The 26819-nt window shown below is 42.3% G+C and overlaps 1 protein-coding gene across 1 annotated transcript; it reads left to right on the top strand.

Moving 5' to 3' along the window:
* Positions 1 to 25905, top strand: fech (ferrochelatase). The gene is made up of 11 exons (XM_083929406.1): positions 1 to 129; positions 2912 to 2999; positions 8991 to 9110; positions 10115 to 10263; positions 11098 to 11232; positions 12433 to 12539; positions 12827 to 12925; positions 14168 to 14275; positions 16380 to 16544; positions 18738 to 18797; positions 21833 to 25905. Exons 1-11 carry the CDS (start codon positions 90 to 92, stop codon positions 21962 to 21964), a joined length of 1203 nt encoding a protein of 400 aa, XP_083785532.1. The 5' UTR covers positions 1 to 89; the 3' UTR covers positions 21965 to 25905.
* The last annotated feature ends 914 nt before the right edge of the window (positions 25906 to 26819 follow it).

The raw sequence follows: 26819 nt of genomic DNA, 5'->3' as shown, positions 1-26819 counted from the left end.
TGTATCCATCCGCTGACAGCACAAGTGTCCGAGCACCACCACTGCGAGAACAGAGACTCTCCTCGGCAGGGGACAACAGGAGCAAGACCATGATGGCAGTCATGGGCAGCGCCGGTCGCTTTATCCACTGTAAGTATGACTGTTGGTTTATTTTTCCCTGTCAAAGCTGACCACAGAAACCTTCAACTTTCATTGTTTACCTCAGAGTTAAACGCCACACAGTACACGGTGTCGCTCTGGGTCTACGGTGAAGTTTAAATGCGGTTTGGAGTGATGGAGGTCTACCGTAGTGTGCAAACTCAACAACACGCTGACATTGGGACCGTTTCGTAAACGTCCGTTAAGCTCGGAAGAGTGTGACCGTACAACTTCCTGTCAGGACTTTCGGAGTTAAATACTCGCCGTAACTTTACCGCGCAATTATCTGTGTTATCGGCTTTTAAAGCGTCGTCGTGTCGTTATGCTCACTCTAACGGCTCGGGTGTTGTATTCTCCGTCCATATTTGCTATTTGGTCGATTGAGGATTCTGATATATGCTGAAAGGTGACCGTTGGTGTGCTTTTATTTTGAAGACAAATTGCGACGTTTCCGCAGTTAGTCAGACGCTCACTGCCGTCGTTTTAACGGAGCCCAGCATTACTATAGGTTACAGTTCAATGTTAATGTTACATAATGGACTTATCCAGTACTTGTGCTGCATTTAGTATCAGTCCAATGGGCCGTAACTACAGCGCGTAGCCGCTCCCGGCGCTTGTTTTCACCGCGCGTCAGAAGTGAACACACGTAGTTACACAATTCCAGCGTTGTGAACTTGCATAATCGCAGTGGGCCTCCTGGCGGCGCTGCGGGGTACTGCAGCTCCGGTTATGAAAGTAAAGCTGACTGTGGTGTGTTCGCCTACATCTGTTAGACCGGCCCTTTACATATCCGATCTATGTCAATGCTCTAACGTGAAGCACATATTGGTTTCTGTGTCCTTTTTGGTTTAAAAAAGTGGTTTTAATCGCAGTTGTGCTGTTGTTAAAGTGTGTTCACGGTCACTTGTGTGCCATGTAAGAAGAAGAAGAAGAATTCCTTCATTTATCCCGCTTGGGGAAATTCAACTTTTTCACTCATTATACTATTCATGTTACACACACACAGGCCCGAAATACACACACATGCACAAACAGGACCTATATGCTTGCAATTAATGGAGAGATGTCAGAGCGAGGGGGCTGCCAATGGATCAGCGCCCCTTAGCAGTTGGGGGTTCGGTGCCTTGCTCAACAGCATCTTTGCAGTGCCCAGGAGATGAACTGGCACCTCTCCAGCCACCAGTCCACATTCCATTCATGGTCCACACAGGGACCCTGCAGTTCCCAGCCGAGTCACCTATAGACTGAGCTATTGCCGCCCCAATGTAATCTGTATATAATCAAGAACACATTATTTTACTTAAGTTATGGCATGCTTTTTTTTATATGGCCAATTATTGTTCAAACATTTTGTATCATGTATTGGTGGAAAGCCAAAAGTTTCACAGGACACTTAGGATATTTCCCCCTGGTGAAAAAAGGTGTGGGGCGCAGCCGCTGTCATGACAAACGTTGTGTCCCAAATCCAGTCTACACACACGTTTTAAGAAGGTTTTGAGTGTGCATAGTAAGTGTTCTGTCGATGTACTCCCTTGCCCCACAATGCAATGCACACAGGAAATGAAGAAGCTGCTGACAGCTGGAAAAAGGCAAACAAACTAATGTTTCAAGTGTAATTCCAGCGCAAAACCCTCCCATTGTATTTTTTGGCAATTACATACATCAAATATGGCATTGAGATGTTTTTTTGTGTATAAACGATTCACGGAGAAATCTGCCGACATTGCTAACACTAATTAGCTCGGGACAGTACAGTGCAGGCAAAAATAACATGACATGCTACTGCAGAGGTTTGGTGTCATCAGTCTCTACACAGAAAACAAAGCACCAATGGGCTCCTTCCTTTGGTATTGACTTCGGTAATCGACTTGAATGGACTTTACTATGAGAGGAGCTGGTACAGGGGCCAGTAGGCAAGTCTTTAAAGCACTCTTTTAATAAACTCTGGGTTCACTAACTGAGTTGTTGCTGCTTTGTTTTCTGTGTAGGGACTCTTCTCATGCTGCTGCAGAGGTTTGCTGTTATTTTGAGCAGGATTAGTGGTTAAAAAAGACGTTTTAATGCCTTCACCGTACTGCCCCGAGCTAATCAGTGTTAGCCACGTCCGGCTTTTAGCGACTCCAGGATTTCTCCGTTAATAGTTGTTACATGAAAAAAACGGTCTCGATCGATTATTTGATGTGAGTAAGTGCTGAAAACGACCATGGGATGATTTTGTGTAGGAATTACACTTAAAGTTGAATATAAGGAGACGGTTTTACTTAAGCAAATTAATGGGACCCCTCTGTGTGGAGTTTGCATGTTCTTCCTGTGTCTGCGTGGGTTTTCTCCAGGTTCTCCAGCTTCCTCCCACAGTCCAAAGACGTGCAGGTGTTAGGTTCATTGATGACTCTAAATTGTCCGTAGGTGTGAATGTGAGTGTGAATGGTTGTCTGTCTCTGTTTGTCTCTATGTGCCCTTTGATAGACTGGCGTCCTGTACAGGGTGGACCCTGCCTCACGCCCGATGTCAGCTGGGATCGGCTCCAGCGACCCCGATAGGGACAAGTGGTTGAAGATGGATGGATGGATAGATGGATAATGCTTATTTGTATTGATTAATCACTATTATTTTTGTCACCAGTAACATAACCCAACAACTCGTTTGTTTTTTTTCAGAGGGGGAAGTTTTGGAGGCAGGAAATTGTAACGTGCATGACCAGTCCTATTTACTTATCAGGATAAAAGAGTGTGTGAGTGACCAATGGGTAACGCGTTTTCTTCTTCTGTTTTAGTTGCCAGGAGCAGCGTCAGTCTGAGTTTGAGGAGAAACTCCGCAGCTGCTTTAGCCCAGACGGTGACTCCAGAAACACAGGAGAACAGGTGACACTCACAAACACACAAGTGTGTCTTTTTAGGGGATGTAGTACACAACTACACTCCGTAACATTACTATCACAGCCAATGTAGCTGCAGAGATCCCTGACACAACAAGACAAGTCCGCTGTCAGCCATCTGTGCACTGTTGTGCGTTCATCGGGCCATCGTTGAGCGTCTGTGGGTGACAGTCTCCTGGTCTTTGTCTGGTGCTGTGGGCACATATCTTTTGCTACTTTTTACGCCTTGCCGCACTACTCTGGTGTTTCTGAGCCCCTAAAACAGAGACTACTACTACTACTACTACTACTACTAGAAAACTAAAACTGTGGGTTGTGTTTTAGTCTGGACGGGCAGAAACACAGACTTTGGGAAACGCTGACACAGACACCCACGTCAGTCAGTCTTATCAGTGAAGTAGGCTGACATACTTTTTGTGACGTCATCCCTCTCCTTTCTCTTTGAGATGGCTTCCTCCGGCGATAGATAATGCTCCTGGTGTTGTGCCAGAAAGCGATGCTCCGCCATAAACTAATTGCCGTCCGTGGGAGCACTCTGTGTGCTCCTCTATAACCAATCCAGTCCTTTTTTCCACTTGCCAGAAAGTGATTGCAGCTCCTTACCTTGTGACTGAAAGGTTGCTTCTGCCTCAAATTGACTCAGCTTCATAAATGAGGGTTATATTTGACAGATAATAGTCCAACCAGTACTTTTTGCTTGTTGAAATACCTCTAATTGGCCAATAAAACCAGTGTTGTCACTTTTCCACTTGCCCAAAAGTGAGCTGTGGACGTATTATAAACTGTGCGATAAGATTTTAAGATTTTAACAGACTTTGAGCACAGGCATGCCCAGTGTATGCATGTGATGTGAATTTCGTGATTTCCGAGATTATTTCTGATACGAAGCCAAAACACTTGTGTGGACGGACATTGATTTTGTTTTAAAATGCTGTTCTAAAATGTGGATGTAGCCTGAGAGATGACAGCACTTGGACTGTTGGTTTTAGAGAAAGAGATGAAAGCAGTCGATGTGAAAACACTACAGATGGGCTTGACTGATTGATTCCTCAAGTGGTCCTCGTTTCAAATTACCCCGACTGGTAAAAAACAGCACTCAAGTTCTTTTTCCTTTCTGTTCGTACTCGCAGCACCTCTTGCTTACAGTGACGTGCAGTGAGGGTTGGGGTTGGGGAGGCACTAGGAGGATGCCAATAGGATAGGAGGAGAGAATAGGATGCTGAAAACCATTTTAAAACACCAGTGCATCTGTATATTGCAGTATATCTTTCCTTTACTGACTGAAAGTCCAGCTTTGAAAAATGTCTTAGTTTAGAAATCAAATCCTCCATTTTCAGGGCGAGAAATGGCAGCTTGTCGCTAAGCTCTACAGCGTCGCACAGCCCACTTCTTGTGTTTACTTTTTGCACACAGGTCAGAGTTCACCGTGATCTGGCTGCAGGCTATCAGGCTGCTCCCTATCGCCGCCTGCCTTGAGGCAGAGGTACTGCCTGCCTCAAGGCAGGCATTTCCCCTGTGGATTTATGTCACATCAATAAGATGTAAATATTACACACATAAGTAAAATACATCACTGAACACCATGGAAAAGAAGACGTATGCTTTTATTACATAAAAGTGTCCTCAACCATCATATTGGAAACATAAACAGAAATGGGAACAAGCACGCGCAGAGGGCACGCGCTCAATACAGTTTGTGAGTGATTGCGCAATCTGGAGGGAGGCTCGGCTGTCCGTGCCTCACCTCTCGTCTCCGAAGAGACTCCGTTTATTTAAGCAGGAAATACAGAATTTTCTGCCATTTTTACTATAAAAACGGTCAAAATACATTAAGAACCACACCAAAATCATAGTCCAGAGGACACATATTAATACTTGTGTTATTTTATTATTTCGTTTCTTTTTCCTCTCATGATGACAGGGGAGGCACAGCCTCACCTGCCTCCCCTGACCGCACGTCACTGCTTGCTTATGCGCTTGACCCGAGACACAAACACCTTCGATTTTATGAAACCAGCGCTTCTCTTCGCCTCACTATCTGAGAGAAGTTGTTTGACCTACATGACGAGGTTACTGTGTAAGGCCCAGGCGATATCAAGGGGGAAAGCAGTGACATTTGGGGCCGACACACAAGCACAGAGGCACTGGACCCCCTCTTCAGGAAGGACTGAAGAGGGGGTCAACGAGCTAGAAGCTTGTTTCAGTGAGCCATGCATTCGTCCTCAGAGAAACCCACTGGAGTGGTGGAAGTCCAACAGGCACCGGGACAAAAAAACTGAACGTTGTGTCAAAGCAGAACCTGCTGATACCTGCAACCTCTGTGCCAGAGGAGCGCATGTTCTCCACAGTGGGACTGATCATTAACAGAACAGAACGGGAATTTAATTCTGTTTTTGTAAGGAAACTATGTTTTGAAGTTGTGGTTGTGAAATATCAATCCTGAAAGGGGCACTGTGACAGTTTGGATTGAGAACAAGCATTAGGTGTTGGGTAGGCTGTATTGCTGTGCGTCATTATTCCTGCAGGACGATGCATTGCATTCTAAAAATAGATTCGGAAACAACACTACTTGATTCGCCCTCAAGGAATTGATGGGATCCCTCGATCTTGGGCTTAACTAACCGTGCCCATCACTGGTAAACAATTAAAAGGTGGAGAGGAATTAGCAGTTGAACCTTAGTTAAGGATAATTGAACCTTACTTAGGGGCGCAGGTTTGTACAGTCGGGAGTCTGAATCCAGAATGACACAATGATATTAACACAATAGCATGTAACAATGAAACTGGTTAATGGAGTGTGAGCAGAAAGCTGATGGGCCATATATGATCATGTTACAATTTGTGAATTCGAGGAAATCTGATAACATGGATAGAAGGAAGGGACAGAGATGTTGTGAATGTGTAGAAAGGCAGAAATGAACCGATGTAGATAAAATAACGGGTCTCTTTATTTACAGCGGAGAGTCTTCGCTACAGGTGCGGCAGGGTGTTAGATAGCTCTGGTGCTGTAATTGTTGGCTTTTTCTAATTGGATAATTTACATAAAGGTCTTTGGATAGAAACAGGATGGAGCGACGGGTAGTGCGAGCATAGTGAGTGCGTGGCCGAACCATAGAGAGCGAGTAGCGGTGGATGCACTCAGCAGGTGATAGGAGCGGAGAAGACCGGAAAGTTACCTATTAACACAGTGTTTCACTTTCCCTTTGAATAAATGCTGCATTAACACTGTCTTTGCGTTTTACCTGTTGTATAATAACCTTTGGAGATAAAATCAAGCATCCTTCTACATGAATTCACTGTCTTGAACCACGTTCTTGTTCCTTATATATCAGCCTACAAAACCGTTTTAGAACAGGCTATTTTAAGTGAATATATCCTCAGAAGAGTGAGAAGTTTAAAAGGATTACTTAACACTTCTTTGCCAATGATTGCATCAGTTTGTTGAACAGCCATTGAAATGAACAGCGTGGACTTAGGCCTTGATGCAAGGGCAGATACAACAGCAATGCTGCGTGGCATAAAATCAACAAACAGAAACAGAAATTTAGCAATTATTTGCATGACAATCGTCAACTAAAAACTCCTCATTGTGACAGCCCCTATTGTAACGGTTTGGCGGGTCATTGCCAGTCGTCTGTCGGCAACTTCTGCTTTCTGTTGATGTCTTTCGCCACGCGATCCTTCTCAGCTCTGTCCTCGTGGCCTTTTGTTTGGCTCTTACCTGCTCTTTGAAGATGACAGCCAAACAGTAATTATGGATGAGACGACAGAATCTTCAGGGGCATTCAAGGCTCAAAAGGTGTATAAAGGAGCTGGAGCGGAGCATCTGTGAATCTTCCAACGATAAGGGTACAGAGGTGATATAGCAGCTGAAAGCATTGCATCAGAACCTGACAAGTTTGCTTCACAAGCTGACAGAGCAAGCTAACGTTAGCTGCTTGAGCTTATTTCACCAATGAGCAAACGGCTACTTTACAAGGTGACAGAAACAAACAATAGCTACTTGAGCTAATGCTAGTTTACTCGACTGACATGACAAGCTAACATTAGGTGCTTGAGCATATTTCACCGTACACAATGAGCAAACGGTTACTTTACAAGGTGACAGAAGCAAACAATAGCTACTTGAGCTAATGCTAGTTTAATCGACTGACATGACAAGCCAACATTAGGTGCTTGAGCTAACATTAGCTTTATTTCCTTCAAGAGGAAAAGGATACACATACAAGCTGCACTACAATCTAAAATTAGCCTCCAATTAGCTGCTGGAGCTAGCATTGATTTCAGTTTAAAAAAAAATAAGTTTGTTGTTTAAGTCCTTTTATACACTCATCGGCCACTTTATGGACCTGGTTGCACCTGTCCAACTGCTCGATAACACACATTTCTAAACAGCCAATCACATGGCAGCAACCACATGCATTTAGGCATGTAGACATGTTGAAGAGGATGTGCTGCAGTTCAAAGCAGCATCAGAATGGGGATGAAAGGTGATTGAAGTGACTTTGAACGTGGCGTGGTTGTTGGTGCCAGACGGGTTGCTCTGAGTATTTCACAAACTGCTACTGGGATTTTCACACACAACCATCTCTAGGGTTTACAGAGAATGGTCCCAAAAAGAGAAAAGATCCAGTGAGCAGCAGTTCTGTGGGCGCAAACGCCTCGTTTTAGCCAGAGGTCAGAGGAGAACGGCCAGACTGGTTGGAGCTGATAGAAAGGCAACAGGAACTCAAATATCCACTGGTTCCAACAGAGGAATGCAGGAGAGCATCTTTGAACACACAACACCATCTGCTTTCTAGCAGATAGAAGACCACACTGACACTTTATTAAGCACCAGGTGTACTTAATAAAGTGGCTGGTGAGTGTATATCAAGATGCTTTTATCTAACATGTTACTTATATTGTTCTCTGCTGGTTTTGCCTTTGTTATTTTATTGCTCTTTGTCCTCACTGTGAAATAGAATTTTTTTTAAAAGCGGGCATTAGCTAATGGTAGCGCTGTGCGATATGACGATATGTATCATAAATAAGTCATAGAGTGTGGTCTTTACCTACTCTGTAAAGTGTTGTGAGATAACTTTTGTTATGATTTGGCACTATAAATAAAATTTAATTGAATCGTATGATGACAGAAGAATGTCTTATCGATTCATATTTTACTCGTATCATATCATTTATCTCTTGGTGTCATAAATCATGCACTTTACAGACTGAGGGGTGTGTGAAGATGAAGTGAGCCGAAGTCTCTCTGAGAGTTATTTCAGGCAGCCATAGACACCATAAAAAACAACTGTGCACATGCGCACACGCACACACACACGCACACGCACAAGCACACGCTTTGTATGGGACTCTAACACAGGCTGCAGTGTTTCCGTGGGATCAACGGATTATGGGCTAATAACGGCTGTGCCGACAGTCTGACAGCACCGTGAAACTGAAACTACAGTTGTAAATATACCATCAGCTATTGTCCAAGAGACACAAACAAAACACATTCATGTTATCACAACAAATAAATGCATTTTGCAGTTCGCCCTTATCGATAGCCTACATTACACAATGTTTTTTTTCTAACAGAAAATGTGCTATATGGTGATGTATCTCGTTATCGGGATATGGATTGACCTATATAGGGATATGAGATTTTGGTCATATCGCCCAGCCCTAGCTAATTGTATTAAAGTTAATTTCACAACCGCACAATCTCATCACAGCCTGACACAACAACCTAGCATAAATAACATTAATGTCACAGGCTGACAGCTCTACCTCTGGGCACTTCCAATATTTCCACATTCAGAGCTTTTAAGTTAAGTTTAACACATTCATTCGATGGCATTGAAACTGCTTTAAAACCGTTTGCAGACACCTGTATTTCTTATTAATAAACTTTATATTTGCAAAGTTGTAAATGTAGATTCGAGCCAATGTTAGATATGAATTATTGATTATGAATCTCTTGTGCCTGCAGAAAACCTAAGACGGGCATATTGATGCTGAACATGGGAGGACCTGAGAAACTGGAAGACGTTCACGACTTCCTTCTGCGGCTCTTCAGTGACACAGACCTGATGAAACTCCCTGTACAGAAGTATGCACTGTGGACACACACACACACACACACACACACACACACACACACACACACACACACACACACACACAATAGAGAGAGCTAATAGGTAAGGTTATAAGGCGCGCTGCTTCGTCTCTGTTTCATAATAACTGACAGTGAACCAACCAAGTGTTTGTTGTTGCTACTGAGAAGAAAAAACTCTGGTGCTTCAGTTTCACATTTACTGAGAACAACACTGATCCTTTTCTAAAGCAGCTGTTCCCAACCCTTTTCGCTTGTGACTCCTTAAAATGAAGCAGTATTTCCCTATGAACCAACTCGCAGGTTATAGTTTGTTTGTTGTATCCAGTGTTTCATAAGCAAAAAGGTTTTGTGATGTGAATTTATATGTTTTCTTTGACTTTTTTTAATGATGTGAGCCGGTGTGACTCCTCAGATTAATCTGGGAACCTGAACGGTCTTTGGTCCAAGCCCCCACCACAGAGACTTCCTGGTTGATCCAATAAGGAAGTGCCAAAAACTGCAGTTCTCAGAGGGGCAGGTTTCATAATAGAGCAGTTTCTCATTGACCCCCATGTTAAACAGGCTGTTTTCACAGCATCATTAAACCTATTTAAAGCATCGTACAGAAAACCATTCTAGTCTGTATGTTTAGGTCATATCTCCATGACAACACTGAGGGGGGTGAATTTCTTTTGTACCAGGCTAGTTTTTATTTGATTGGAGGTTAAAGTTTAGAAATACTTAGGGCGGGGCCTCTTGAGTGACAGCTAGCCGCTGGACCTCACTTCTCCTCGGAGGCTAGTTTTCAGGATTAGCCTATGCTTTGCTCACAGGTTCCCCTTCCGTTGACTGAACAATGAAATAATGCTGGGGCATAAATTTGGGGACTGAGGGTCGAGTTGAACCAATTTTTATTTTGGTTTTGGTGTTTTAGATGTATATTAATCTGCTGTCATAAAATGTATGATTAATAGCGTGTATAGTCATAACTCTTCAATCTGTCCTTTGCGTTGCAGTCGGCTCGGCCCATTCATCGCAAAGCGCCGTACGCCAAAGATCCAGGAGCAGTACAGTAAGATCGGAGGAGGCTCGCCCATCAAACACTGGACCTCCATGCAGGGAGAAGGCATGGTGAAGCTGCTGGACGAGATGAGTCCTGAGACAGGTACAACAGTACCTCTACAACATCATCATCACCATCCTGCCTGTCAGATCTCTCACTGCTCCTAAAATTATTCACTTTAAAGAGTCCTTCTTCTGGGAAGGGGCGAAAATACTGGTTGCTGATTAAATCAACCATCATACGGGCCAAATCAACCAATCAGTTTAACAAAGCGTATGACGTACTAACAACGTTGAGGCGAACTCAGAAAGGAAACAACATGTCGGTAAAACATATTTGCCGTTTGTGTAATGTGAATTTGCTAGTAAAAGGCAGAATTTCAGGTCCATATTCAACAGAAGGATCCAAGACAAAAAAGTCTTAGTGAGCGGCTTGATCGATAGCTGCGCTCATCTCATCTGTGGAAGCCTCCATGTTGTTTTCCCTGAACAGTCACTTCTCGTTGCATCGCACTTAAATCCGCCTCAAAACCAACGCATATCAGAATGTAAACAACGCTTTTCAAATTTGACAACAAAACAGAGCTGATGCGTTTCCTGCTGGTGGACTCACTTGCAAAGTGTGTGTGAAGTGTAGATAGTGACCCAGTGGAGGAGTGTCTCTACACACGCCTGCACACACCTCACAGATAACACCAACGGCAGCCTGAAAACTGACCACATCCAGTGGAATCCTGACCTCATTCAGAGCAGGAGAACCAGTTTAACACTTTCATAACATCTCTCCAGAATAATGAAAATTACCGTATTCATTTGATATTTCAGTTAATATGCAAATGCAAGATTAGGGTTTTTCATCACCAGTTTTACTCCCAACAGGAATGAGTGTATTTCATAAAGGCTAGCAGTTATTGACTGACTGCCTCTCTCTTTCTAGCTCCTCACAAGTTCTACATCGGCTTCCGGTACGTTCAGCCCCTGACAGAGGAAGCCATCGAGGAGATGGAGAGAGATGGAGTGGAGAGAGCTGTGGCCTTCACACAGTATCCTCAGTACAGCTGCTCCACCACAGGTGACATTCTCACACACACACACACAACACAGATACAGGAAATATATAAGATTCCCCATGTAAAGAGGCTGAAGGTCCTAGAGGCAGCAGCTGCGGGTTCAACCTGCGGCCCTTTGCTGCATGTCTCCCCCCCCCCCTCTCTCACACCTCTCTGTCCTATTTAATAAAGGCTTGAAAACTGCCAAATAATAATAAAAAAAAATGATTCCTGATCCTCAGAATAGTAGATAAAAAAGTAAGTAAATGAAAAGATAAAGTGAAAAATTATAACGTGAATTTACGGATCAAAGGCCCAAATTCAGGAGCATGGTCCATATTCAACAGAAGGATCCAAAAGAAAAAAGAGTTTGTGAGCGGCTTGATCCACAGCTGTGCTCATCTCAATCATGGAAGCCATCATGTTGTTTACACTGAACAGTCTGTTCTCGTTGCATCACACTTAAATCCGCCTCAAAACCAACAGTCGCTTGGTAAACTTCTCCAAATTTTCTCCATTGCACGTACCCAGACTGATCTTTAAGCCTTTTCTAACCATACGGATTTATCTCTTCTCCCCATCCAAGTAACCACTGGCTGCCATCCAGTTTTTGGATAAGGAAGGAGCGTCATAACTTTGGAAACGTGTTAAAAATCTATTTTTTTTTTCGTGAAGCTGACTTTTTTAAACTCTGGGTAGAAGAGTGTTTGAGGTTTCAGATACAGTCTGGAAGGTTAAAAAGATCAGTCACTCTAATGTAAGGCTGTAAAACATCAGAGGCACAAATTATTGCTATCCAGAAGTAGACACTTTTGGATTCAGCCATAGATTTATATGAAAAGTCCAAAAAACTACACAACCGTATCAAATTCACATAACACTGTTGTCTGCTGGCCTTGAGGACGGAAATGAAGTTGTGGATACAAATACACATGGGGGTAAAAATGTGTATTGTGTATTATATTGTAACCATACAGATGGATTTCTATCTGCTTCTCTTCTCCTTCTGATCTATTTTTTGATCAGTGGAAAGGAAACAGAGAGGACCTCCCTCCATTTCAGCAGCTTTTCTTGTCCTCAAGGATTCTTCAAAAGTTGTGCCTTCCAGCAAGGCACTTCTTCTCAAATCCTCCAGTGGAGTTGCACTGTGGTTGACAGAATGGTGCTTGTTGTGTAATGGCACATGTTTATCATATTAAAGTGTTTGTCTGTCGTGTGAACAGGCAGCAGTCTGAACGCCATCTACCGTTACTACAGAAACAGAGGCGACAGGCCAAAAATGCGCTGGAGTGTCATCGACCGTTGGCCCACACACCCGCTGCTGGTGGAGGTTAGTCACACGCACATGCACACACACATACACATACACACACACACACACACACACACACACACACACACACACACAAAAACCCAAGTGCCCCTCAGGCTAATGAGCTCAAAGTGGCGATGTTTGGTAATCATAGCAACTTACAAGCCTGATTGTATTGTTTGATCAGCATATGGTTCCCATTGTGGGAGATTTATCAGATTGGCATTTCAATAAAAGAGAAAATCAGAATATAAAACGCACACAAAAGAAAATGTTCACCCTGTGTGTGTATTTTGTATGTGCAGTGTTTTGCAGAGCACGTCAGAAACAAGCTGATGAAGTTTCCAGAAGAAAAGAGAGACGACGTTGTTATTCTCTTCTCAGCACACTCACTCCCTATGGCTGTAAGTACTAGTGCTGATGGCTAATAATCCTACTGCCTGCTGCTCCTCTGCTGATACTGAAGGATGCTGTTAGGCCTATTGATACACCTTCTACCAATACAACTAGTTAGTTACACCAGCATCAGCATCACTGCAAATGTTCCCATCCACCTTTATTAGAAGCCTGTGGCGCTGATGAAGCAAGACTAGTAGAAAGAGGATGAGTCATCAAACAAAACTGGCGGCGCTTTGGGGATATGACACATTCACAGTAAAATCTGGTCTGCACATCAGCACTATCATAGAAAGTAAGAGAAACAGCCTAAAGATTCCTTAACAGCACCTCGGCACGCAAGTTGTGATTTTATACAGAACGCCAAACTTCCAGAAGCAAAGGAGGCCACGGTGTCACATGTGTGAGCTGATCTTCCAGTGCCACTGAATAAAGCCAAACACTTTTCATCTGGTGATGTAAACGTTCACCGTTCATCTCCGAAGGGAAGCTTTACGGAGAGTATGCAAAACATCTATAGAATTTTTTTCCTTAATCGTATTATTTAACAAACCCGCAACCCAACCACTCTTAATCAAAATGTAAGTTTTTATGAACCCATCCTCTCGATAGACAAAATCAACTGCGGTGCCCGCGGACATGAACCCAATCTACACATCACTGATGTGCGTATTGTCAAAAAAATAGACTTGAAGCGTAAATAAAAGCTGTGAGATACAAGCTTGCCTGGAGCTGGTGCAGACAGTAGCATAGATTATAATGAGAGCGTACCTCCTATTTGCTTGAGACATGCAGGTATAAAACACGTCCGACACGCTTGCGGTCTGGACACGTGGTGAGCAGCGCGACCTCCTCTCCACCATGGAACCTGGAATGAGGACAAGCGCACAAGATGCAAAACTGAAGCACATCATTCACACGGATGGGAAAATTAAGCAAACCCACAGAGAGATACGAGGAGAGGCAGAATCTCTAGGAGCACTTTTATCTTTATTTTATTCTCCGATCTTTATTTATACTTCTGCTGATGACAGTAATGGTTATACTACTACAAATACGGCTACTACTGCTACTAATGTGTAATACCTCCACTACCACTGCTATTGCTCTCACTACTACTAATACCACTACTACTGCTGCTGCTTCTACTATTCCTTTCTGTTACTTCTACTTCTACAGATACAGATACAGATACTACTACTTCTTCTAGTAGTACTAATGATGGTGCTACTCCTGTGTACTGTGTGCAGGTTGTAAACAGAGGCGACCCATATCCTCAGGAAGTGGGAGCCACGGTTCAGAGAGTCATGGAGAGACTGGGACACTGTAACCCTTACAGGCTAGTGTGGCAGTCCAGAGTGAGTGGACACACACACACACACACACACACACACACACACACACACACACACACACACACACACACACACACACACACACACACACACACACACACACACACACACACACACACACAGATCAGGTCGTCCACTAACAGAAGACTAGCAGTTAGATCACTGGCTCCTCCACTCCACATGTTGATTCAAATATCTATCAAAAGTAAGTCAAAATTAATAATAAGTATTATATTAAACAGTGATAATTAAATTGCATTAAATCACCTCATGAGGGAGCCCCCTGATAAAATCAAGAAAAGATACATTTGGAATTCTGTTTAGTAATTAATAATTACATTAATTAACTAACACAAATTTTACCATTATCGATAAGTCAAAGGATATCAACTTCAACTTCTTTTAAACAATTTTACAAAGTGCTTCACAAAAGAACCAAACCAAAGTACATTTCCAGGTATCAGACAGCAGGCGATATTTATTTTAATCATCACAAACTCATGGTGTACATCAGTGGAGCTCCCTCTAGTGGTACGCAGAGGAATCCCCAAAATATGTAAAACAAATTGAATAAATTAATTGAAATATACATAATGCTATCAAGATATTGCAATATTTCAAATGAAAATACTTAAACTATGAGAGTCCTGAAATGTAATTAAAATAAACTTTAGCCCTTTCCTGTTATATTTTTGTTTTGATGTCTCGCTCATGAACCAAGCGTGAACATACATCCATGATTACTTACCAGCTTCAGATAATGAGTGCAGGTAAAATAAATGGTTTAAAAACACTACAGTCGTGGCTCCAAATGGGAACTATAGGGAAGAGAAGTGCAGATCAGGAGGAGAATATTTTGAGCAGCCCTGTTGAAACCGCAGTGGACGAGAATCAAACGAGAGCAGGTGCTTGTGACTACTTAAACAGTGCTAATGAAGTCTCCACAGCACTTGAGCTGGCCGCTGGCTGGTGGCCCTTGCGGTGCATGAGAAGTTCATGTGCCAGTTCTAGTGCTACCCCTTTGTACAGCATGGCAATGGCTGACAACAGGCACCAATGAATTATCTATATATGAGGAATAAACCTGCCTCCCGCCTGAAAGGCCCTTAGCTGAATAGGGTAGGCCTACCCTGCTGTATTTAAACGTCAGCCATAGTGGTAGTACACGGAGAGCCTGAAACAGTAAGCCTACAGTAAGTATAACTACGTAACTGTACAGTTTTCTATGTGCCAGGATGAACCGATTGTAGTTCAGTGCTGCAATTACAGTTTCTTTTCTATAAAACGCCACAAGATGGAGCCACTCGTCCCTCTAACACTGGAGCTGCGTTAGAGCAGGAACCTCAGTTCGCTGTGCCTTAAAATTCACACACAATGAATTCTGCTGTTCACAATAGAAGAGGACTGGGATGTGTGGCCTCCTGTTCAGAAAATAAACCATATGTGATTTTGAGTACTCTACATGAGACAGAATTCCTGCATGATCAATTTTGATGTTATAGAATCTTCAACCAATGAGAGCGCAAGATAGGGATTGAGAGGAAACCAGGGGGAGGGGTCACCTGTAACAATAGGAACTTTACTGTAATAGTTGCATTTGCAACACGGACCAAAGTTGTTACTGCACATGGAGAAGACGGGCTAAAAATAGTAAAGATAAAACTTACCTCCTGTACAGTGTCACTTCTAGTGTGAGCGTAGTTCGGAGAACAGACACATCAGGGGATTCCTCCTGTCTTGTAGTGTGTTGCCAGTCCTGTAGTGTGAAAACTCAAAGACTTCCAGAGTACCGATTACAAGACAGAAAGTTGTGTAGTGTGAACTTGGCTTAAGAGTCTTAGGTCCTTGTAGGGCGAGGTGCAATGTTCATTACAGACACAGCATTAAAGTGTTGCACAGAACAAACTTACTGATGATTCAGCTATTCTTACAGCCTTACCAGTAGTGGAGTTACATTCTAAAGTTTGTCCTAAGGTAGCGGTAGAGGGAAAGTCATGAGGTCATTGAAATCTACAGGGACCATCATCTGGAGACCATGAAAATGTGGTCTTGGCACCGGTAAATCTCCGCCTCAAACTGTTTCCATGTCTTGTGTTTGGTCACTCAGGTGGGTCCCATGCAGTGGCTCGGCCCCCAGACAGACGACGTGATCAAAGGCCTGTGTGAGCGGGGGAAGAAGAACATCCTGCTGGTGCCCATCGCCTTCACCTCCGACCACATAGAGACTTTACACGAGCTAGACATCGAGTATGGACAGGTGCTGGGGGAGGAGGTAAGGAAGAGATAAACCCTTATGTCAGCTTCTGTCTGTACAGTTTTTCGTGCGAAGCCTTTTATGCTTCACATTACGTTCTTGAGGTAAGGAGAGGCTGAATATAATGTTCCAGAGGGAAGATTTTGTTGGGTAAAGGACCATAAAGGGAGTTATGAGTTGTGATTATTTGATCATTTTCCATCAGTGTCCATCAGCTTTTAGGTTCAGTTCTTGGTTCATATTACAGGAAGTTTTGACCGTATATTGGAAATGTGGGAAGTCTGAACAACAAGATTTAGTTTTTTCTTGAGTCTAAAAGGTTTGCTAATCAGCAGTGGACACATTAGAGTGACCTTGAATGCACCAACAGGGAGCATTTTGAAAAAACTCCATGTTTTTGTTGTTTGTCTTTTTTTCCCGTGTGTGTACATTTGTGTTCATATGTATCGGAAACAAGTCATTATGGTTTAACTGGAGACTTAATGTAGAGTTTAAGTTGGCAAAAGTGTGTGTCGGATGTGTGTACTGTGTGTCTGTCTTCATGACTCACAACACAAACTGGCCCTCACAAAGATAGAGGTACCAGGTGACACACACACACACACACACACACACTCACACTGTCTAGACCACTTCATCGCGTCCACAGTCAAGAGGAGTTTCACACCAAAATGAAACCTGCTGTTGAAAAGAATTGGTCCTCGCCTGACAAAATGATTTTTTTCTTTTCCACATCAGGATTTTGAATTTAGATTGCATCATAAGACATCGAGAACATTAATACACCAGCGTACAAATATTTTTTACGTGGAGTAATGAGTCCTGAGCAGAGAATGAAGTCACTCTACCTCTGTGTGTGTTGTATTTTGAGCTTCTCTGTTGTGGTAGCCGGTCCAGCCACACGTGCATGTGAGAGCATGCGAGTCCCTCCCTTCTAAACTGTTGGCCTCCTGTTGGTTTCTTGATTTTATGTCCCACTGGCTAACAAAGTGCCGCAGATTACTTCATTAGATAAAAACATGTTGTGAATTTTGGAATTGACCGCATCTGTCTTTTGTCAATAATACAAACACTCTGTTATTGGAACTGTTTGGATCACATGAATCAGAAAAACTCTCTTAAATGTGAAAATAGCAGAGAGCTTCATTTTTCATCAGGCAAGTGTGTCAATGTCTCCATTAGGAGAGACTGTGTCTGTGTGTATTTACACCCCAGGAACAGCTTCATTGATTATTTCAGAAGCTAATGCAGAAATTCTGTTTCCTCTGTCAGGTTTATAACTACAGTTGTTAGCATTGCTGCTTAAAGGGACACTATCCTGATTTAAATCCAGTATGATGGCAGCGTGCGTGAATGGTGTTTGTCTTCCCTCTGTGGCACAAGCACCTCCCCCCCACCCCCACCCCCACCCCCTTCATGTCTATTGCTGCCTTCACGTGCTATGTAAAAGTGTTAACACATGATATTGAAATTGTCTATGTCACAGCATTGTATAGGCTACAAAAACAATATCCGCCAACAACAACAGAAAACTCTTGCGTTGCGCTCCGCTATGTTGAAAAGGTCAAAGGTTATCTCATTTCGGCAACTGGTGTATCAAAATATTCTACGGGCTCCCCAGTGGGAATTATCACGTACGGGAGGTATTCATGTGCAACTTTCACGTCGGCTTTTGGTATTTACCATATTTTCCATAGGGCGTGAAGGCTCCATATGTCCCACTTCCCACAACGTAATGGTGCTCGTTCTGGCTAGCTAATCCCTGCCGGCAACGCGGGCACTATTGACCCTGTTATCACAATAGCACTGCTAGGCGCTGTCATTTCGGCTGAGCCACCTCCATGTCAGAAGCGAGGCCTCGGCCCAGACCTTGAATGTCAGTGAAACTCTGGTGAGAGCCGTGTGGAGAGCCTGCACTGACTTTTGTTTTGAATTTAATAAACAGCACCTTTTCTTTGTCCTTTTGATGCCCTTATTAGAGAGTGATGGAGAGAGCCGCAGCCTACATGGGGCGGACGCTCCACCAGTGGAGCTAGAGGCCGCCCCATGAACAGCACCTTTAAATGATATTTATCCAGTATGGAGATAGGGGGCTTTTTATGCCTAACTTGTGTGATTTGGTCCGTATGGAATTTGGTGCGTTTTTGGTGATTGCTTTGGTAATATAAATGTATGACAACTTGTTCTGTCTGTCTTAATTTCTATCTTCAGTGCGGGGTGGAAAACATCAAGAGAGCAGAGTCGTTGAATGGGAACCCTCTTTTTATGAAGGTATGTTTCACCCACTGAGCTGTCTTCAAACATTAAAGTGTAACTCCAGCTTAGAATGAACCCATGGCCTCTTTCGGCATGAATATATATCCAATAAGCCATGGAGACAATAATAGTTGCTAACAGCCAGACGTGGCTAACACTCATTAGCTTGGGGCAGTACAGTGAAGGCATTCAAACGTCTTTTTTAACCACTAATACTACTCAAAATAACAGCAAACCTCTGCAGTAGCAGTAGCAGAGTCCTTACACATAAAACAAAGCACCAACAACGTAGTTAGTGAACCCGGAGTTTATTAAAAAAAGACGGTTTTACAATGCTACAAGCCTTAGCAGCTGCCTTACATAAAATTATACATCCATGTTGAGAGGCATTTCAAACAAGTCAATTACTGAATGCACTGGAGTTCAGTTCTACTGAACTTCAATAGAACTGAACTCGGTAATCGACTTGTTTGGGCTGCCTGTGAATATGAACAGAGCGGGCTGCTAAGGCTTGTAGCATTGCTAAACCATCTTTTTAATAAACTCTGGGTTCACCAACTACGCTGTTTCTGCTTTGTTTTCTGTGTAAGGACTCTTCTCATGCTGCTGCAGAGGTTTGGTGTTATTTTGACCAGTATTAGTGGTTAAAAAAGACGTTTTAATGCCTTCACCGTACTGCCCCGAGCTAATCAGTGTTAGCCACGTCCGGCTGTTAGCGACTGTCCGGGATTTCTCTGTTAATAGGTGATCACCCAAAACCTATCACGATGGCTTATTTGATGTATATTCATGCCGAAAAAGACCATGGGTTAGATTTTTTTTTTTTTCCACAATTTTTTTTTATTGATTTTTGCAGACCTCAACAGAGAAACAGGTAAAACACATGTACAGTACATCTGCTTTAAGGTGAAAAAAAGGAAAACTACAGACAAAAACAGAAAAACCACAACATGAATCCCGCTATCCCTCCCAACAACCCACTTACTTACTTACCCAAGTAAGTTACCGGATAACATGTAACAAAGGTAGATAACGTAAGATAAAGTAAAATAATAATAATTATAGTTTTTTTTAATTTAAATAAAAATAAAAAGGTAAATAAAGAGAAAAACACACAAACTAATAGCAAAAAGAATTAATGTAATTCAAGAAAGAGAAAGACAACAAAAAATAAATTGAAAGGGGGGGGGGGGTCCTCTCTCCTTCCAGCACAAGGAAGTTTCCTCAGCATGTGTTTGTTTTTAAGCTGTAATTACACTTTAAGACCGACATATAAAGTATTTGACCACTAAATCATTAAAATGGATGAACCACATTTTAACCCCCTGTCTGTATTTAAAAAAAACAAGAAAATACTTAAAGGGAGAGGAAGCTATAGGGAGCAACTTGTGAAAAAAGGGAAGATCACCAAAAACCAAAAATGAACAGCAAATAATTCTAAATAGATATAGCAGTGAAAAAATGAACGGAATACAAATGGAGCAAAGGCTGTTGGAAGGCAGGCAGGGCTCTAATAAGAGAAGAGGAGACTGCAGCAGAAGGTTCTGTGAAGTGAGTGAACTTCAGGAAGGAGAGGGTCAATAAAGGGATCCTTTCTTCTTTCCTTTCCTCTTCCTCTCCCTAGTCTCCTAACTTACTTCCTCTTTCCTTCCTTTCCTGTCTCACCGTGCGTGCCTGTGAGTGTGAGTGTGAGTGTGTGTGTGTTTTTATTAAAGGAAGGGGCCAGATCAATGGGACCCTTTAAAGCTGACTACAGTAGAACTGAACCGCCCGGCTGACTGGCTGGCTGGTCAAACCCGCCATGCTCAGAGACCCCTCGCGTGTGTGTGCGTGTGTGTGTGCGTGTGTGCGTGTGTGTGTGCGTGTGTGTGTGTGTGTGTGTGTGTGTGTGTGTGTGTGTGTGTGTGTGTGTGTGTGTGTGTGTGTGTGTGTGTGTGTGTGTGTGTGTGTGTGTGTGTGTGTGTGTGTGTGTGTGTGTGTGTGTGTGTGTGTGTGTGTGTGTGTGTGTGTGTGTGTGTGTGTGTGTGTGTGTGTGTGTGTGTGTGTGTGTGTGTGTGTGTGTGTGTGTGTGTGTGTGTGTGTGTGTGTGTGTGTGTGTGTGTGTGTGTGTGTGTGTGTGTGTGTGTGTGTGTGTGAATCAATATCTAGAGGATGATTAGTTGGTAGTTACTGAAGGATGGTTTCCTCGGTGTGGTTTTAGTTTCTCAGTGAGCTGCATCAGTCTGCTGCTGCAAGCAGCAACCGCTGACAAATAAAGAAAAATACATTCATCACAATTTTAACTGCAGAGTCTGGCTGGTGTCAGGGATTTCTTTTTTTTCTTTTTTTGACAAATCCTCGCTCTGATTGCCATTTTGTACAGTCTGCTACTTGAATTGAGATGAGATTATGCATTTGCCTCTTATCCTCTCCATTTTTGAGAGCAAAGATAACACAGCATGTGTTTAAGAATTACATGCACACATACAATAAATCCTCAAATCAAAGTTTGAATCCAATAATAGCCAGCTACCAGTAAAAAAACAAACAATGAGGGGTTGTAGAATTCCCTGCACTCTAACACTCATAACACACTTTTAGTTTGTCTTTAGTCCCAAAACTTTGGGAAACATTCATTTTCTTGCCAAAAGCTAAATGGGAAGATTGCTATCACTGTCATGTGTGCGTGTGTAAATATGAAGCTACAGCCAGCAGCTTGTTAGCTTAGCTTAGCATAAAGATTGGAAACGGGTTTTAATGATTTAAAAAATCTTCCTTACAGCGGCCCCTCCCCCCTGTTTTTTAGGTCTTGGAAGAAGTTTCCTTGTTATACAAAGTAAAGTTATATTCAGTGTTACCATAGTTACCATGTGGCTCGACGGCCTGCCCCCTCCTCCTACTCATATAGATTTTTCCCAAAGATGTTTTCTGCCATTTTTGGTAGTGTTAATTTTCTGATAAGTTTCATTTTACTATTATTGGTATTTGCATTAGTGACAAACATAACCAGGTGTTGAGCTGAAGACCAGGCTGTCTCTTTATCTCTGTCTTAATATTGAATGTTTGTCCAGGCTCTGGCAGACCTGGTCCAGTCCCACCTGAAATCCAACGAGCCCTGTTCCCGCCAGCTGACCCTCCGCTGCCCGCTGTGCACCAACCCCACCTGTGGAGAAACCAAGGCCTTCTTCGCCAGCCAGACATAGATACACACACACACACACACACACACACACACACACACACACACACACACACACACACACACAGGCGCCCTTCCCGATGCAATGCTATCTGTAAAGAAACCTTAGGCCTTCTTTGATAAACAGAAGACTCACACACACATAAACGCACACCGTCTCTCCAGAAAGAGCGTCAGTTTACGGAAAAGCATAACAAGAACCAGACAAATGGTTTCTGCGAATACATGTAGACGTTTGATTTATCGAGCCTACCTGTCTGTTTCATCACAGCAAGCACCGGACTATAAAGGAAAAATAAAGTTGGGGCAGAAAATGTGACAAGTTAGCATTTTGTATATCGTATTTAATTAATCAGAGGACTTTGCTATATTAGGCGTTGAATACACAGACAATTTCTTGATAGGGTAAATCCCTCCCTACCGTCACACCATAGTTATTAAAACAAACGCCCTTATAAGGATTTGCAGATACTGTTTGGAGAAAGCCTGTGCTGATTAAAAAAAACTGACACTCATCACGTCCAAGCTAGAGGAAAAAGCTTTGCACTTTTTTTTTATTTTTTATTTTGAATTGCAGCTCCCTTGGTTACATTCCATTTGCCCCTGTAAACCCCCATCAGAGACCCTGTTTCTCTTCTCGTTGGTGCTAAATGAGTTTCGTCAGCCATGGCGATGACACCACACACAAGGGATCCGGTCGGTTGGCTTTTTTCTCTGACCCGCCTTCTCACCCATCACTTCACAGCCTCTAGCCCCGCTCATCCCGCTGCCATCCTTGCAATTTGATTGGAGGATTGGATTTGGTGCTGCTCAAAATGCTGCTGCTTGATAGGTGGATACCACTGCGTTTAAACAAGAAAAAGCCATTTACAAGGAATTGTGCGGTTACTTCAGCGATTCAAGAGAGTTCATGACAGCAGGATTTAAGATCAAAATGAGTTATTATTATTGCATTAATCCTGAGCTTAGAAAGAACGCTGCATGATTTGTTGGTGTCTTAAAATAAGGTTTGACGCATTGTGAGATGGTTTACAGGCTAGCAGAAATATGTCATTACTATACCAATTCATTAACACGTTTATTTTTATACTTGCTTTTTGTCTGCTGATATATTGACTGTTTCCAGCCTCTCCGCCTCCGCTGATAAGGAATTTAAAAAAAAGGAAAATCGAACTGTTCACCTCTCTACACGTGCAGCACACAAAACCAGACGCACACAATTCTTTATTTTGATGAAAATTGGCTGAGTAAGTTTATATAAAGGAGGCAGATTAAAGTGAAGCAGGCAAATCAGCAGCTGAGGTAAAGCCAGCTTTGTCAAGTTTTTGCAGTAAAAGAAGATGAACATGTAATAGGGAGTGCAGGTTCCTGTTAAGGTTCAAACACTTCAGAAATGCACTGCAGCTTCAGGAGAGGGAAGTCAACTTGATACAAGTGATATCCATCAGGCTATTAAAGCGTTCTTAATCAGGAAGAACAGATGAGAACAAGTGCTACTGGTTGTGACATGCATATAAACTGTACAGTAGTCTTTTCCCAAAGGAATGAAAGTGGTCCCGAACTTTGCTATGCTTATTAAAACAAAGCCTTCTATCAATGTTCGTGGGCCATGCAGCATAACACTCTCCAGTCAGGAGCAAGTCAACGGATGCCGTTTCTACAAATATGTCTGAAAATGATGTAAATGAAGGCTGCATATGTGGATTTTTTTAAAGATTCAAATGAATGCAAGTGAATGCTCCCCCTTCATCAATCATCATTGACATAGCTTATTTATTTTTACGTTGCAGACTCTCAAGATGCATGTACGGATTACAGCACAAGATTCAAATCGTATCCTTATACTCTCTTCGAATCCTCTCACCTATTACTTATTGATAAGTTACTGAAGGTCATTTGAAGCCTGTGAGCTAATTATGTGCAGACACTACTGTTCATTACCAAAACTCATCTAATACTTTTGAGTCATCACAATTGTGATAGATGTCTGTTTTGGTGACATATTTAGCACTTAGCAGAAGCTTTTTGTTCCATTACTGAGCCAACTGTATAGGCTGTACAGTTTCAGTCAGAGGTGTTGCGATGATGCGAGAACTGTCCTTCAGAGATACAGAAATCTACCTTGACTTTGGGCTGCCTGAACATCAGTGAAGTTAGTTTTTCCATCCCTCACACTTCCCTGATCACAGTATTGTAACGTGTGAAAAACCTAATCTAAGTAGTCAATAGGCTGGATAAGATTGATTCATTTAGTTTTGCCGACAGGTGCTACAACTCCAGAAAATGTCTTGAAGTTCACAGGTCTGATCCCATCTGCTGTCCCATTTGGGACAAGGCTAACTGAGATAATTATGGGTTAATGTGAAAATAAAACCTTACTTTAATGGGTAGTACTCTGAACTATCCCTGAAAGTATATCTGACCCTGTTCCCCCTCTGCTGTTTTTGTCCTGTGAGACCATGACAATGTGCCTTTTACACTGGCTAACTAGGAGTACTGCACTTGTACTTTTATGTTTTGTTTTTTTACATGTGCTTCTCCAGAAATGCAGGAAAAATCCACCCTGAAATCTGAATACACATGTTCTTGCTGTGATCTTGAACATCGACATCTGCGTTGAAAACCAGAATAAAAGATTCTGACAAGTGATTTATATTCCAAACCAACGTAAATGAAGTAGCAAACCAGCTAAGCTAACAAGCAAGCTAACTAGATAGAGATGAAGCCAGCGAAAGTGCCAGAAAACCTTTAGCTAAGAGTTCCAACTTTCTATTTAACTTATTCTTTGAACATGGCAACACCACCTACCGATTTTTGAAGAGAACCGGACACAGTGTTTGAGGCGGAGCCCTGTTCATTCCTATGAAAGTTGCTCAGTGGTGCATGGAGCCAAAATGTTCAACTGCTGCATCCAAAAATACCCGGATGATTCGCAATCTGCTAACCTTAATGTGGACTGAATGATTTAATTGAGAGGTTTTCTGGACTTTTAAAATATTATCGGACCGAATTAATAAAATTCCGATAACGAGTCATTTCCCGGGGCTCTGACACTTGATATTTTTGTCTCTTTGGTCGTGTAAGTTGATGGGAAAATGTATGTGTTGTGCCAGAGGATGTGAGCATGTGAAGGATCCAGTAGTTAAAATTCCAGCGTTTTCAAATTGGCACTTCCTGGGGCCCTGTGGTAACACCAACTTTTGTTGCGTTTATTGTCCAGTTGTTTTATGTGGTACATTTTCTGCTTCCACTGTGTAATGAATACAGCAATGCCCTTTGCAACACATATCTTCATTCGATACAAACTGCATTACTTTTTGCATTCAGTGGTCTTCCACAGGTTTGAAAGGGATTGACATTAGCATAGCTAAAATCACTTCCTGGATGTCAGTGGGTTCATGTGGCAGCCCAGTTTAAAGGAATGTCGAAAGGGTTTTTTGGTTTCTTTTCGCTACCTGATCCTACAAATATTGAGCTAAACTAAGCCAATCTCGCTGTTCCATGATACCATCGAACTGCACATCTGTAAGACTAAATTAAAATTCCTCCTAAAACCAAACTGTCCCTTCAATACAACTAAAAGTCCAAGTTGTGCAGAAATAGTCAAAATGTTCAGGTCACAGCAATAAGGCATGCCAATTTCTGCGATAGTTGGGTTTTTCCTCCAAAATGTTTTCTCATTTATTTTTAATTGTGTGGGTTTTGACAACTCTGTGTTTGAGAGTTTAACTCTGTGTGTTTAGCTGAAAATGTGTTGTGCAGAGTTGGCATTGTACATATAACAAAGATGCTAGCTTTGTTGCAGCTCAGGCATACTTTTTTGATTGGAATTATTTATTTTTGGTATTTTAATTTTGTTCTAGATAACAATCCTATCTCCACTGTTTGAACATGTTTTTTGTTTGTTCTTTTTATATTTGACAGACATGGTTTTAGTAGTGCGATTACACAACGACGAGTCTTCCTTAAAAATAACATACAATAAACAAAAAACAGCAACTGGTGTAACGTGAAGTGTTTGTGTACTTTCTTCATTTAAAGGAAATGGTCATGATCGCACTGTGACATACATCCACATGACCAAACTTTGGAGACCAAAGGCATTGACTCTTGCTAGGACCAATGTCTTAATAACAACCAGGGCTGTAGTTGAGATTAATTCAGTCCAAGTGAAGTCCAAGAGCAGGTCCAGTCGAGTCAGAGTCAAGACCAAGTCCAGAGCAAATCAATTCCTGTTCAAGACATTAATAGGTAATAGCGTCTTTCCAATGCTAATATAGTGATTAAGAAGTTAGGATGGCTCTTGAAGTGAAATTCTGGCGTAAAATCATCCCATGGTCTTTTTCTCTTCTTACATACATCAAATAACCCATCAAGACACTTTTTTTCATGTATGAACTATTAACGGAGAAATCCGGGAGAGTCACTAACAGCCGGACGTCGCTAACAGTGATTAGCTCGGGGCAGTACGGTGAAGGCGTTAAAATGTCTTTTTAAACCACTAATACTGGTCAAAATAACAGCAAACCTCTGCAGCAGCATGAGAAGAGTCCCTACACAGAAAACAAAGCACCAATGTGTTCCTTCCTTTGGGGTTGACTTTGGTAATCCACTTGAATGGACTTTACTATGAGAGGAGCTGGTACAGGGGCCAGTAAGTAAGTCTTTAAAACACTCTTTTAATATACTCTGGGTTCACTAACTACGTTGTTGGTGCTTTGTTTTCTGTGTAAGGACTCTTCTAATGCTACTGCAGAGGTTTTGTATTATTTTGAGCAGTATTAGTGGTTAAAAAGGACGTTTTAATACCTTCACCGTACTGCCCCGACCTAATCAGTGTTAGCCTTGTCCAGCTTAGT

Source organism: Echiichthys vipera, assembly GCF_963691815.1.
Source record: "Echiichthys vipera genome assembly, chromosome: 16".
Lineage (NCBI taxonomy): Eukaryota > Metazoa > Chordata > Actinopteri > Perciformes > Trachinidae > Echiichthys > Echiichthys vipera.
This window is presented reverse-complemented; position numbering and strand designations above follow the sequence as displayed.